The sequence below is a fragment of the Pinus tabuliformis genome, chromosome 7 (genome assembly GCF_031772625.1).
Source record: "Pinus tabuliformis cultivar Carrire ecotype Pingquan chromosome 7, CPIR1, whole genome shotgun sequence".
Classification (NCBI taxonomy): domain Eukaryota; kingdom Viridiplantae; phylum Streptophyta; class Pinopsida; order Pinales; family Pinaceae; genus Pinus; species Pinus tabuliformis.
The window spans coordinates 1,878,758,938-1,878,773,720 of NC_142293.1; the positions used below are offsets into that span (position 1 = coordinate 1,878,758,938).

Below are 14,783 nucleotides of genomic sequence, written 5' to 3' on the forward strand. Positions count from 1 at the left end.
CTTCCTCTTCTAGGAAGAGGCCTTCATGGCTTAGGGGGATACTTGATGATGCTGAAGGACATGCTGCACCCTGAGGAACCTTATGTCAAAGTAAGAAACCTAACAGGTATCAAGGATACCTGACCATCATGAGCATGATCATACAAAATGAGCCTTCATCATTCTAAGATGTCGCCAAGCATTAAGTATGGAAGGATGCTATGACCATAGAATATGAGTCTATTATGGAGAATGATGTCTGGGAAGTAGTTCCCAGACCCCAGACAAGACAATTGTTACTTCAAAATGGTTTTACAAGATAAAGCATACAACAGATGGAAGTACGGAAAAGTATAAGGCTCGTTTTGTTGCTCGTGGTTTATCCCAGAAGGAAGGATAAACTATGATGCACCTGTTCCCAGATATACGACCATCCGCTTGATCATAGCCCTTGTGGCTTCACAAGGATGGAACCTCTATCAGATGGATGTCAAGACCACGTTCTTGCACGGTTCGATCAAAGAAGAGGTCTATGTGGAGCAAACCGAAGGATTTTAGATTTATGATCGAAAATCTCATGTATGCAGGTTGAAGAAGGCTCTCTATGGGCTGAAGCAAGCATCCCGAGCATGGTATGAGAGGATCAATAGCTACTTGATAAAGCTAGGATTCACTAGGAGTGAAGTCGATCCTAACCTTTACTTTAAGGTTGAAGATGACAAGCCTCTCATACTGGTGTTGTATGTGGATGACCTCTTTCTAACAGGTGCAGACCCTCTCATTCACAAATGTAAGAGGGAGTTGGCTTCTGAATTTGAAATGAAGGACCAAGGACTTGAAGTATGGTAAAAGCCAAGGGAAATTTTCCTATCTCAAGGAAAATATGTGGTAAAGATATTGGAAAGATTCGGTATGATGGACTGCAAGCCTGTGACTACCTCGAGGATCTTAACTTTTAGAAGTTATATGGTAGTGATGTCGGACTAGATTTGGGAAATGCCTTTGAGTTTCATAAACTCATTCACATTGATGTTCTTAGTGAACCTCCGTCCGAACATATGTTTTGCAGTTAGCATTGTGAGCTCATATTTGGTTGAGCCTCACTGGATTGATGCCAAGAATCTTCTAAGATATCTTCGTGGCACAATTACTAATGGATTGAGATACACTGCCGGAAATATGAAACTGCATGATTATTCAAACGCTGATTAGGCAGGTTGTGTGGAGGATCATTGGAGCACTTTTTAGTGTTGTTTCTCTTTGGATTCTGCTTCGATATAATGGATGAGCAGGAAGTAGAAGTCGGTTGCCATAAGCACCACCGAGACTGGATAGATATCTAGGAGTATGATCTCGTATGAAGCTGCCTAGTTGGGGAAGTTCTTCAGTGAGCTGTTTGAACACATACCACTGTGATTCCCTGTAACAACCATAGGTGGGATTCAATTATTGAGGAATCCCATATTCGTCAATTGCTCTAGCAGATAAACATCATCTGGGATATGGTAAGTCAATGAGCAAGGAGGCTTCGTCGCATTAAGATGATGTACAAGTCGATACACCTTGTCAAAGCCCCGAGGAAAGATCTAATCTGTGATTTTCGCAAACGACTTGGAGTCATCAAGAAACCCTTGTACAAGGGTCCTGCATGTTGCATACATTGAGCTCTGGGAGCTCTGAGGGCTTGCGGTTCTTACTAGAGCAACATACGACCAGAGGGTGACTCACCCTCCCCTGGTGGTGCACACTGGAACAAGATGATTCGCTCTCTTGTGGGACAAGATGATTCGCTCTCGTGGAATAGGATGATTCGCTCTCCTGTGTAGCAGGATTGATGTGTTCTCCTGTGAGGCCTGGATTGATGTGTTCTCCATGGCGATTGTAGCAGGATTGATGTGTTCTCCTGTGAGGCTTGGATTGATGTGTTCTCCATGGCGATTGTAGCAGGATTGATGTGTTCTCCATGGCAGCCTGGATTGATGTGTTCTCCATGGCAGCCTGGATTGATGTGTTTTTCATGGCAATTGTAGCCGGATTCATGTGTTCTCCTGTGAGGACAGGATTGATTAGTTCTCCTGTCGAGGCATCCTACCCATGCAGTCTGGGACTCATGGGAAGTACCTCTCATCTGATCAATGAGCAGGGAAATGAAGTTAGGGACCATAGTAGTACCGATGGACGCATCGTTGTATCTACCGTACTCCCTATGCTAGGATGACCTCCATTGATCTGGGATCAATGATATTGGTCTGGGACCAGTGGTAGGAGTTGTACCATACTATGACGCTGACTTCGGGTCGGTTGAGACTGGTCTGGGACCAGTGGTACATACTCTGAGACTGACTTTGTGTCAGTGCAGTACTGGTCTGGGACCAGTGGTACATACTCTGAGACTGACTTCGTGTCATTGCAGTATTGGTCTGGGACTAGTGAGAGTGTTACATACTATGACGCTGACTTCGGGACTAGTGAGAGTGGTACATACTATGACGCTGACTTCGGGTCGGTTGAGACTGGTCTGGGACTAGTGGTACACTCTCTGAGACTGCGATACTGGTCTGGGACCAGTGGTAGGAGTGGTACCTACTATGAAGCTGACTTTGGGTCTGTTGAGACTGGTCTGGGACCAGTGGTACACACTCCGAGACTGACGTTGAGTCAGTGGAGGATGATATTGGTCTAAGACCAGTGGAGTTGTACTTGCTATGACGCTGGCTTCGGGTTGGTTGAGACTGGTCTGGGACCAGTGGTACATACTCTGAGATTGACTTTGAGTCAGTATGATACATCTTCGATCATTTCTTCTTCTTCATAATTCGGACAAAAGAAGAGCAGAACAGAACAATGCAAGAGCAGAGCAGAACAGAGCAAAACAGTATAGATTAGTACAGGGCAGAACAAGACAAAGCAGAATAGGGAGAGACAAAGCAGAACAGGGAGAATAGAGTAGAGCAGGGCAAGGGTCAGGCTGTACAGGGCAGTGCATTTGATGGATGAATAGTAACGACCGATAGATAGATTGCAGATGAAGTTCTCCCTAGTTGAGAGGGAGTGTTAAAGTTGGCAACCAGGGTAAATCTTCATGTGGGTCATCTTATTCATGGTTGATAATATTTTTATTAGATTCCTCTCGTCGAGAGGTGTAGGATTGATATAAAGATCATCCGATTTCGATAAGTATTCATGGAGATATGAATTTATTTTGATTATGGAATTATTATCAAGATGAGGTCCTACAACTCATGTAGGCTCAGAAGCCCAACAGTCGCATCTATTCAAACACCAACGTTGTGTATAAATACAGGACTTTTCCTCATTTGGTCTCACTCATTTCATCACATCTCTCTCTCTCTCTACTGTGCAGAAAAGAGTCTCTTTTCTACTACACAGAAAAGGGTCTCCGGAAGTTGCCAAAACTGAAACTGCAACTGCAGAAGTAAAGATTGACCTGCGTGGACTAGAAGATCTCCTCATCTGAACTGCATTGTAGGTTCATCTGAACCTCCTCTGAAAGCCGCAACTTTTGGTGGTGGAATCAAGTCAATCCGACGGACAGTTTGCAAGATATCGACTGCCCTAGTTTGAAGCCGGAAGCTGCCGAAACTGAAGCTGCAACTGCAGAAGTAAAGATTGACCTGCGTGGACTAGAAGATATCTTCATCTGAACTGCGCTGTAGGTTCATCTGAACCTCCTCTGGAAGCCACAACTTTTGGTGGTGGAATCATGCCGATTCGACGGTCGGTTTGTGAGATATCGTCTGCCCTAGTTTGATGATGAAGCCGCTAATGTTGATGCTGCTGATCTAGGGTTTGCTACTGTTGATATAAATCAGATTTATTGTACTATTTCTCTCTGCTGAATTATTGAAGATAAAAGAAGATTTGATCAAAGGGTTTCCCCACACATTGTGGGGTTCGTCCCTGGCTAGCCGCCACATCTTATGTCTCTTGTCTCGGCTTGTTTTCTGTCGATCGTTTAATGTTCTATCTGCTCTTTACTTTATGTACATGTGATTGCTAATCTGTGGAATATAATAAGAAAAAGAAGTAAACTGTTATAAGCATAGAACATACCATAACTTAATAGTACTTTTGCTAGGATTTTTCTCTGTTGGGTGAACCATATCTGACACCCTAGTTGTATTCAAAAATCTGCTTAATAATAGGAACCCTCTATATGCTGCACTGATTTTCTCGAATTGCGTTTTTCCGGAGATGATTGTCCAAAAATAATGGTGTCCCTTGTGTGATTGTCTCGGTGTATTTCAATTCATGATCTATATGTATGTGTAGGCTACAATAGTGTTTTACATTGATATATATGTAATTAAATAACTTGTTAATGCAAATAACAAGTAGGAGATATTAAACCAGGAATTGCAGTAGGGGTTTTTGATGTGTAGATTCCGAAATTTTCATATTTTGTATGAGTACCAAGATTTGAGAAGGATGTTTTGTAGCCAACAATGGGTGTTTTGGAAAGATAACACAAAACCAGAAGCAATGTCTGTGAAAACATCTGTCTTTGCTGATAGTTTGTGGGACAAAGGCACTGAGGTTGTCAGCTTCACCGAGCCCCTTGTGAAAATCTTGAGATTGATGGATGGAGAGAAACTTGCAATGAGATATATTTATGAGGGCATGGACAAGGCCAAACAGGCCATCAAGACTTTCTATAAGGGAAATGAATCTAAATATCTTCCTATATGGCAAATTATTGGTTCCAGGTGGGACACGCAACTACATTCACCATTGCATGTAGCAGGAGCATATCTCAATCCCAGCTTATTCTATAATGAGGGGTCTAGCATTCAAAGAGATCTCGAGGTGATGAGAGGTGTCATGATACGCATTGAGAAGATGTTCCTGGATCAAGATATTCACAAAATCAACATACAACGAGATATTTATAAGGAAGCATCTGGCATGTGTGGAGTCAGCGCAAGCCAACGTCATAACGACAAGAAAATGCGTTGTAAGGGCAAATTGTTAGAACTTAGCTTGTAATTTTGCTAGTTCTTTTTTATATGTTTGGCACTGCAAACTGATAATCTTTGTTGTTACTTTTTACAGCTCGTTGGTGTTGATTTGGGGTAGCATTGAATGTGCTCTAGCCATGAAAATTGGTAGAGAGGCTAAAGCACATGAGATCTCCGAGACTCAGAAATGGTTTGGGTAGATTCTAACTGGTTTGGGAGAAATTTAAATAATTAATATTTTAATGGAGTTCCTATGTCTAAACTTAGGAAAAATAAAATTTTAATGGTTATTAATATAACACTGGGTTAGAAGGTTCCAAAAGTCATGGATCAAACCAAATCTAATCTTAGCCATTAATTAGAGATTTAATCTCGGCCGTTGAAGGATCAACAAGAAAAGTATATGAGGAGGCTTGAGGGTCAGTTGGAAGACACACTGATGGAGACCAGTCAGTTCGATTTCTGGAGCGGGGTTGGTTGAGAAATTCGAATCACTGGTATGGAGAGCAGCAGGAGGCAGCAAGTACGGAACAGAGAGTCGGGATCAACAACAGAAGACCAGTGCAGAGGCAGACATAGAGCCTTTCAGGCAGAAGCAAAGGCAACGAGAGACTGCTCAGTCACTAGAGGGCCTGCGTGGGTGACACAAAGAGGTCAAGGGCTGACGAAGGCAAGCAGGGGTTGATGTAGAGTGTCTGGGAGCTACGCAGAGGTCAGGGAGCCGGAAGTTGGGACTGGGAGAAGTGTTGGAGATTTTTTTCTCTGTGTTTGGTAAGCCAGTTTGGCACCCGGTTGTACTAAAGAATTGCTGAATAAATAAAATCCTCCCTTGCTGCACTGGTTTTCCCACATTGGGTTTTTTTGGGGATTGTTGGCCAAAATATCTATGTCGATGTGTTGATTCTTGTGCATGTGTTTGTTTCTGTATTATGGTGTGATATCTGCAGTAGAATTTATTTTAATATTTATTGAAAGAATTTCATAAATAACTTATTTAAAATATGTAGGCAAAGTAAATTAGAGGTTGCAGTGATAGAATTTTCACATGGTATAAGAGCAAGTAATCAGAGACAAGAAAGGAAAATCACTTATGGGTCGAGACCATGATGCAAAGGCATCCACGTCAGGGGACTCACAGATTTTCAGAAAATTGCACAAGAGAAAGAGATTTCGATTTCTCTATGTTGGCTTCCAGGTTGGAAGAAGAAGTGGCTTGTATGACTAGTTCTGCATCATCAGAAGTATGGTATATAGACAGTGGAGCCTCTTGGCATATGACAGTAATCAGGAAATGTTTCTCAGAATATCGAGAAGAGAAGATGAACTTTCAGATCACCATGGGAAACAAGGCAAAGTGTACTCCAGTAGAGAAGGGTACCATAGTTTCAAACATAATCGGGACAACGGTTCCGTGCTACAATTGTGCTGCATGTACCAGGATTGGGGATGAACTTACTTTCCGTGTCATAACTTCAAGGCAAGGGCTATGATGTCTACTTCATCAAGGAGAAGGTATACGTCAAACTCCCGAGCTGGAAAAAGAAAGTGCAGATCGGGATCAAAAGTAACAGGTTGTATAGAGTACAACTAGAATCACCAATGGCACTAATAGGCAGTCATGGAGACAAGGACTTGAACAAACTATGTTACAGAAGAATAGGACATTTGCACCATGGAGCTCTGAGAATTCTAAGGAGCACTGTAACAGGAGTTCCAGATGTTAGTACGAAACGAGACGATGTATGCAGAGGATGTGCTCTAGGAAAGTATGCCAAGGCATCATGTTAGGATATTCCGACACATAGGAAATAGTTAAGTATAACTTGGTCTAGTGTAGAGTTAGGTAAAGTGTGTTTCTTTACTATGTACTTTTGTAACTTACAATCCGACGGTCACGATATGTAGTGATCTGACCATTCTCTCCTCGTTATTATCGACACTTGATCTGTGGCTTAACACTTGATTGGTCCATGATCTCTATTTAAAGCGCATGGAGGGTCATTTATAGGGTAATCGTTCATGAGAGAAGCTTATGTAAACTTTCCTTCTTTTATTAATAAATTGCTTAAAGTGGCCGCGTTGGCTCAAGCTGTGGATTGTTTCCCTCTTTGAGGGTTTTAACCACGTCAACAATACTGGTGCATTGATCTGTGATCTGTTTGTGAGTGGTGTTCTTTGTTGTTTTGTTTGAGGAACTTACCCTGTAAATTTGTACATGGTATCAAAGCCAAGTTGAAGGCCGCATCTGTTGGTGATCCAAATCTGAAGCCGGTAGAACTGCATCCGACTGCCATTTCCTAGATCTACCGTTTCTGACTGCTTTCGGGCCGAGAGGACTGCTATATTGTGTTAAGAGCATCTGTTCCAGTGAGGAACCCGTTTCGTTTCATGCGAAAAGGTTTTCAGTAGCCCTAGCTACGTCATTTTTAAGATGTGGAGGTATACAAAGTTTATTTGTCGTTTTTAGTTATTTTTTCTCTGTTTATTTCGGTTTATTTAGCTCTTTGTTTTTTTTATTACCGGATCTATACCTTTCATTTTTGCGTATGCTCTTTGCTTCGCTTCTCTGTGCGATCTAGGCAAATCAGGAACATAAAAGGAAGGATTTTTCTCATGCGTATGCTCTTTTCTGCCGCGCCTTAGTGTGATCTCGGAAAATCAGAAACATTAAGGAAAATAGTGTGATCTCGGAAAATCAGAAACATTGAGGAAAATATTCATTCTCCGGCTAAAGCTAACATCAAGCCATAAGGTTTGTTTTTTTTTTTTTTGTATGTCCATGTTGGGTTTTGTGTTTTTTGTTTTGTAGGAAAAAAAGAGCTTTCTCAAGTAAGCACACACCCCAAAGCTTCAGTGACTAAAAAAAAAAAACCCTTTCTTCTTTTCCAAAAATTACTAACCTTTTAATCTAGCTAGTAAGGAAGCCTTGTGGCTTCGTCAGATGTTGTCAGAGTTTGGCTTTCAGCAGCAGCATCTGACTACACTTTGGTGTGATAATCAAAGTGCCATTCAACTATGCAAAGATCCAGTCCAACATCAGCGTAACAAACACATTGAACTACACATGCACTTCATCAGAAAGCTCATTCATGACCATGTTCTTGAAGTGCAATATTGTTCAACAAATGATCAAGTTGTAGGCATCTTTACAAAGGCTCTCATAGAGGCGAAGTTTAGTAAACTTCGATTTATGGTTGGAGTTCAGGAAGTTGTCACTAAGGGGCGATGGGCTCTAATGCCTCCTTCCTTCTCCTATTGTGTCATATTTGTACATCCTTCAATCCTATCCCAAGTTGTTCTTAAGGGGGGATGTTAGGATATTCCAACACATAGGAAATAGTTAAGTATAACTTGGTCTAGTGTAGAGTTAGGTAAAGTGTGTTTTTTTACTATGTACTTTTGTAACTTATAATCCGACGGTCACGATATCTTGTGATCCGACAGTTCATTCTCTCCTTGGTATTACCAACTCTTGATCCGTGGCTTAACACCCGATTGGTCCATGATCTCTATTTAAAAAGCATGGAGGGTCATTTGTAGGGTAATCGTTCATGAGAGAAGCTTATGTAAATTTTCATTCTTTTATTAATAAATTGCCTGAAGTGGTTGGGTTGGCTCATGCCGTGGACTGTTTCCCTCTTTGAGGGTTTTAACCACGTCAACAATACTGGTGTATTGATCTGTGATCTGTTTGTGAGCGGTGTCCTTTGGTGTTTTGTTTGAGGAACTTACCTTGTCAATTTGTACACATCATTTCCTAGGAGTAAACATAGGGCCGAGAGTGTACTAGGATTGATACACTCAGATATCTGCGGACCTATGTCCAACAAAGCTCTTAATGGTGCCAAGTATTTCCTTACCTTCATTGGTGATCACTCAAGGAAAACTTGGAGTTATTTTCTGAAAACCAAGGACGAGGTTTTCTGTCGATTCAAAGAGTTCAAGGCTCTGGTGGAGAATCTGATTGGAAAGAAAAATAAAAGTTTTAAGCTCAGATAATGGTGGAGAGTATGTTGATAAGGACTTCACTGATTTTTGCGCTAAGGAGGGCATCGGAAGAGAGTGGACAACTCCTTACAATCCGGAGCAGGATGGAGTAGCAGAAAGGAAGAACATGACTATTGTAGAAGGAGCTAGGGCCATGATGTATGATCAGGATATGCCAAAATTCCTGTGGGCAGAAGCATGCAACACAACAGTATATGTTCAGGGCAGGACTCCTCATCGGGCGTTGGGAAAGATTACTCCAGAGAAAGTTTTCACAGGGAAGACGCCTAAAGTCAGTGATTTTAGGATATTAGGGAGTTTAGCATATTGCCACATACTCGAGGAAAAGAGGAAAAAGTTGGAACAAACTGCAGAAAAGGGATATCTAGTGGGAAATAGCGAGAACGCTAAGGCATACATAATCTATCTTCCAAGGAGCAGGAAGGTAGTGGTTCGACGAGATGTAAAGTTCATGGAGGACAGGGCTTTTAGAAAATCTCGTGAGATGCCTTCCAAGGAGCAGTCAAAAGAGGAGCTGTTGGTTAAACCTTTTCAACCAACGGAAGTAAAGAATTCTTCCTTGGGTCAGGAAGATTCACATGATGAGGAGGAGAACCTAACAGAAGCACCCGCTGGTAGAGGAGGAACTTCGTCAGATTCTTTGAGATGCAGAGGACTTCATCGGTGCGCCAAGAAACAATAAGAGGGAGCAAAAACAGCTAGAGAGATATCAAGCATTAGTAGCTCAGGATGGGGAGCCTGCTAGTTTCCAGGAGGCAGCTCAACATCAGGTCTGGCTAGATGCGATGGTAGATGAGTACAACTCCATTATGGTGAACGATGTCTAGGAGGTAGTGCCAAGGCCTCAAGACATATCAGTGGCAGATTTGAGGTGGATCTACAAGATCAAATACGTTGTAGACTGTAGTGTTGAGAAATATAAGGCCAGGTTTGTGGCTGGGGGGTGTGCTCAGAAGGAGGGAATTGACTACGAGGAGACCTGCGTCCTTGTAGCCAGGTATACATCTATTAGAATCATGATATCTCTTGCAGCTCAGATGGGGTGGGAGATTCATGAGATGGATGTCAAAATGGCTTTTCTAAACGGGTAATGGAAGAAGAGTTATACATTGAACAACTAGAGGGCTTTGAGACACATGAGAAGAAGTCTCATGTATGAAGGTTGAAGAAAGCCTTGTATGGGCTGAAACATGGACCTAGAGCATGGTATGGTAGAATCGATGGCTACTTGCAGAAGATGGGATTTGTCAATTCAGAAGGAAAATGGAGGCGACCAAAATCGTGTGCGATAATCGGCGTTGCATCAAGCTCTCTGAGAATCCAATGTTTCATGATCGGTCAAATCATATTGATATCCGATGTCATTTTGTCAGAGACTATGTCCAATGAGGAGTTGTACAGTTGAGCTACACTCCTACAGGAGAACATGTGGCAGACATCTTTACCAAGGCCCTTGGAAGAACCAAGTTTGATTATTTGAGGGAGAAGATGGGGATGATAAAGAATCCATTTCAGTAGAAAAAATGGGTATGATGTTGCAATGCAGATGTAGTGTTGGGAAGAAGGACCAGCAGCAGCACGGATGTAGAGGGAGTTGTAGTGCAGATGTAGTGTTGGGAAGATGGACCAACAGTAGCATGGATGTAGAGGGAGCTGCAGTACAGATGTGGCAGTGGTAGTGATAGAGCCATGGGTAGCAGTACAGGATGCAACAGTGCAAAGGATGTTGGGTAGGGAGGCTTAGCATCAGCACAGGTTCCAATGCCGTATGATCTGAGTAATGCTCAGTGTGGAGTATTACTAGAGCATAGTCCTCACTAAGAGGGAGTGTTGATTTGGGGTAGCATCAGATGTGCTGTAGACATGAAAATTCTTAGAGAGGCTAAAGCACATGAGATCTCCAAGACCCAGAAATGGTTTGGGCAAATTCTAACCGGTTTGGGAGATATTGAAATAATTAATTTGTAATGGGGTTCCTAAGTCTAAACTTAGGAAAAATAAAATATTAATGGGTATTAATATAAAACTGGGTTAGAAGGTTCCAAAAGTCATGGATCAAGCCAAATCTAATCTTAGCTGTTGATTAGAGATTTAATCTCGACCGTTGAAGGACTAACAGGAAAAGTATAAGAGGAGGCTTGAGGGTCAGTTGGAAGACACACTGAGGGAGACCAGTCAGTTCGATTTTTGGAGCGAGGTTAGCTGAGAAATTCGAACTAGTGGTCTGGAGAGCAAAAGGAGGCAGCAAGTATGCAACAGAGAGTCAGGGTCAACAACATAAGACGAGCGCAGTGGCAGGAGAGGCAAACACAGAGCCTTTCAGGCAGAAGCAGAGGCAGCAGGAGACTACGCAGTCACTAGAGGGTCTACGTGGGTGATGCAGAGAGGCCTAGGGCTGACGCAGAGTGTTTGGGAGCTACGCAGAGGTCAACTAGGCTAATGCTGGGACTGGGAGAAGTGTTGGAGAATTTTTTCTCTCTGTTGGGTAAGCCAGTTTGTCACCCGGTTGTACTGAAGAATTGCTGGATAAATAAAATCCTCTCTTGCTGCACTGGTTTTCCCACATTGGGTTTTTTTTGGGACTCTTGTCTAAAATATCTGTGTTGATGTGTTGATTCTTGTGCATGTGTTTGTTTCTGTATTATGGTGTGATATCTGTGGTAGAATTTATTTTAATGTTTATTGAAAGAATTTCATAAATAATTTATTGAAAATAAGTAGGCAAAGTAAATCAGATGTTGCAGTGATAGAATTTTCACACTTGGTGGATAGATTGTGGCACTGAGGCACCACAATTACAAGAATTCACCATTAGAGTTTAGATTAAACCTTGCAGTGCTTCTTCTTGTGAGCGCAACTGGTCAGTGTTTGAGCACATCCACAGAAAAAAGAGAAACATGTTGGAGCATGAGAGGTTGGAGAAGTTGGTTTTCATCTACTACAACCTTCGAATGCTCACAAAACAACTGCAACCAAAGGATACAAATCCAATTTTATTGGATACTTTGATTTAAAGTCTGATTGGGTTGTGGAGGAGGCCCTTGATTAGAGTTGCTTGATGAAGAGATTGAGGATCTCTCTAGTTTGCCATCTCAAATGGAGACTCCAGATACACCTGCCTCATGGTTGCTTTAGCCTTTTGATGTTACCACTAGCTCCACGAGGGCTTATTTTAGGCGTGGTCGTCCATGAGTGATGAGACTCAAGATTGTTTTGAGACAATCATTTATCATTTATGACATATGTATTTGAATTTTGAACTTGCTGACATTTTTGATTTTAGTTATGGAATCACGAGTCCTCTTCTTATTCAGTATCTAAATGTTTTGCTTACAAAAGTCGAATATGTTATGTTGTACTTTTATAGATATGAGATGATGTTATATATTATTGCATATATTGTGGTTTTTATAACTTATAAGGATTGGAATTGTCATTAGTTTCTTTTTTGTGCTTAAAATTTGCCATATTTTAAGTTTTTTTGTTTTATTCTCTTTAATTTGTATTTTGACGGGTCTTATAAGGGTTGTTCCTGAGTCTTATACGAGTCGACGAGTCAATGCCGTAATGAGTCTTATACGAGTACGAGTTGTGCAACATTGGTATTAATTGTAACCAGACACAATAGTTTGTCTGAGACAGATTAGTTGTGGAAGGAAATTATGATTTAGTGTGTGCTCGTATTGTCTTTTTGTTCAAGTCAAAATGAATTCTGTCATTTAATGATAATCATAACATCCCCTCTACGACTAGGATTCCTGTGGTCAACTTGGATTCATGAACAGCTTGCAAGTTTTTAAGAACTGAAGAGTTTTGTAGAAGAGTTTTACTTACAAAACATTGACAAATGTCTTCGGAAACACTCTGCAGCTTCTTTGGTAGAAATTGTGTAATCTTTAACTTATTTACCATATGTTTGGCAAGTTTTTGTTGAGTGTGAAACTCACTCTTACTCTCTGGCATTGCTGACTTGTATGCAGAGAAGAATTCAGCTACTTTGGTTCCAAGTGTGCATTAATCCATTTTCCTTTTTCGAGTAGTAGAACTCTCTATATGTAGGATTTTCCATATGCATGGATGGTTTTTTGTATTTACTGCTTGCATGCTGTAGCTTGTTTTGAGCTAGATTTCGAATTTTCTGTCAACTTTAGATGATCTGCGATAACTGATTTTGTTTAAAAACGTATTTTGCTTAGTTGTCTTTTTGAGCTAAATAGGTTAGTGATTTGTAAAATTACCGTGTTGTGCACTGGATATTCTATACGCCGAATTTGAAGCATTAAATTCGAAATTCGGCGTTTTTCAAGGGAAAACGAACATATTCGGCGTTTTTCAAGGGAAATTCGGCGTTTTTCAGACCTTGCAAGGGTTGGTCACCAAGTATCAAGCATTAAACATCACCTTTTTTGGTCAAATCTCCAAATTTTCATTCCCTAGCTTTGCTAGTTATTTCTCTATAAGGCTGATCTGTTATTGGCATGTGTATGTGGGCTAACAAACTGTGGTTGCAGCAGTCATAAAGGTCTGATATTTGGTTTTGAGCTAACAATTGGTGAGTGCAGCTATTGAAAAATTGATCTATTCTGATATAAAATTTGATATTAAGCATTTAATAGTCTGATTATAAGGATAATCATGATAAAATTCACTCCATACCATTTCTCATATGCATATGATATATCTATCTTTAATATACATTTTTTTTTTCGAATTTCTATATGTTGAATTTTATGTCGAATTTTATCGACAAAATTTGAGTTGCCGAACTTTATTCGAATTTCATGGTCCTCGAACTCGAACTCGAACCTGGTGACTAAGGTGGAAGCTTGTCTTTTTATCGAGTAAAATTTTTCTCATGTGCTTGAGACTTAATGCGTATTAGGATATTGTGAGCTTTAGTTTTGTATGTTAAGATTTGCTCTGTCATGGCACTGCCTCTCATTTCAATATGCATTTAATTACTTTATTTTTGAATTTCCGATGTACCATTTGCTCTGACTAGTTTCTTGTGTCCATTGTTCTTACACTTAAATTGGGCTCAAATGTTATCTGCAGAAGCCTGTCGGTGTAATTTCTCTCTTAGATGAAGCCTGGTATGTACAATGTCATATGCTATTTTTTCCTTTTCTTTTTCAGAAGATATATGTGGAATTGGTTTTTCAGTAGATCTTGAAAGTAATCACAGTACAGTTTCTTTATTTACTTTACTTTAATACCTTTCATTTTATTTTTTAAATATATGATACAATAGTACAGCTTGATAGACTTTTTTCATGGTTTGTTATCTTTTCCAATTTATACGCTTATTCAAAGTTAATTCATTTTCAAAGTTTCTGCTACTTATCACGTTCTCTTGTATTGTAGTTTTCTGTCTGTAATATTATCATGTAAGATTGTATGGGATATTAGTTTTAACAAGTGTACAAGGGGGATGTACAGTCAATATTTCCAATTAATTTATTAATATACTAATGTAGTTGTGGCATTAGTTCTTATTACTGGCATCAGCTGTCTAACTTATTTTAAGTAGTGAAATAATTATACTGCACATATGTTCATGATCACTGGGAGTTTTTGATATTATTATTGTAGAGTGTGATGGTATCTGGATTTGAGTTTTATGGTTGGCTACAGCTAGGAGCTTGTTGTACATTTGAACTTATTTTGCAATTATTTGTGATTTCGTACAGCATGTTCCCAAAATCAACACATGAGACGTTTGCCACCAAGCTTTTTCACCACTTTGGGAATAATCAAAGATTCAGTAAGCCTAGGCTAGCACAAACAGACTTCACAGTTTCCCATTATGCTGGTGAG

At 40.5% G+C, this 14,783-nt stretch overlaps 1 protein-coding gene across 1 annotated transcript in view; it reads left to right on the forward strand.

Annotated features, from left to right (window-relative positions):
• LOC149255985 (myosin-15-like) overlaps window positions 1-14,783 on the forward strand; it is a 373,652-nt gene that overhangs the window by 125,642 nt on the left and 233,227 nt on the right. The window contains exons 14-15 of the mRNA XM_089460621.1: window positions 14,022-14,059; window positions 14,657-14,783. Of these exons, the coding sequence (XP_089316747.1) occupies window positions 14,022-14,059; window positions 14,657-14,783 (165 nt within the window). The remainder of the gene's footprint in view (window positions 1-14,021; window positions 14,060-14,656) is intronic.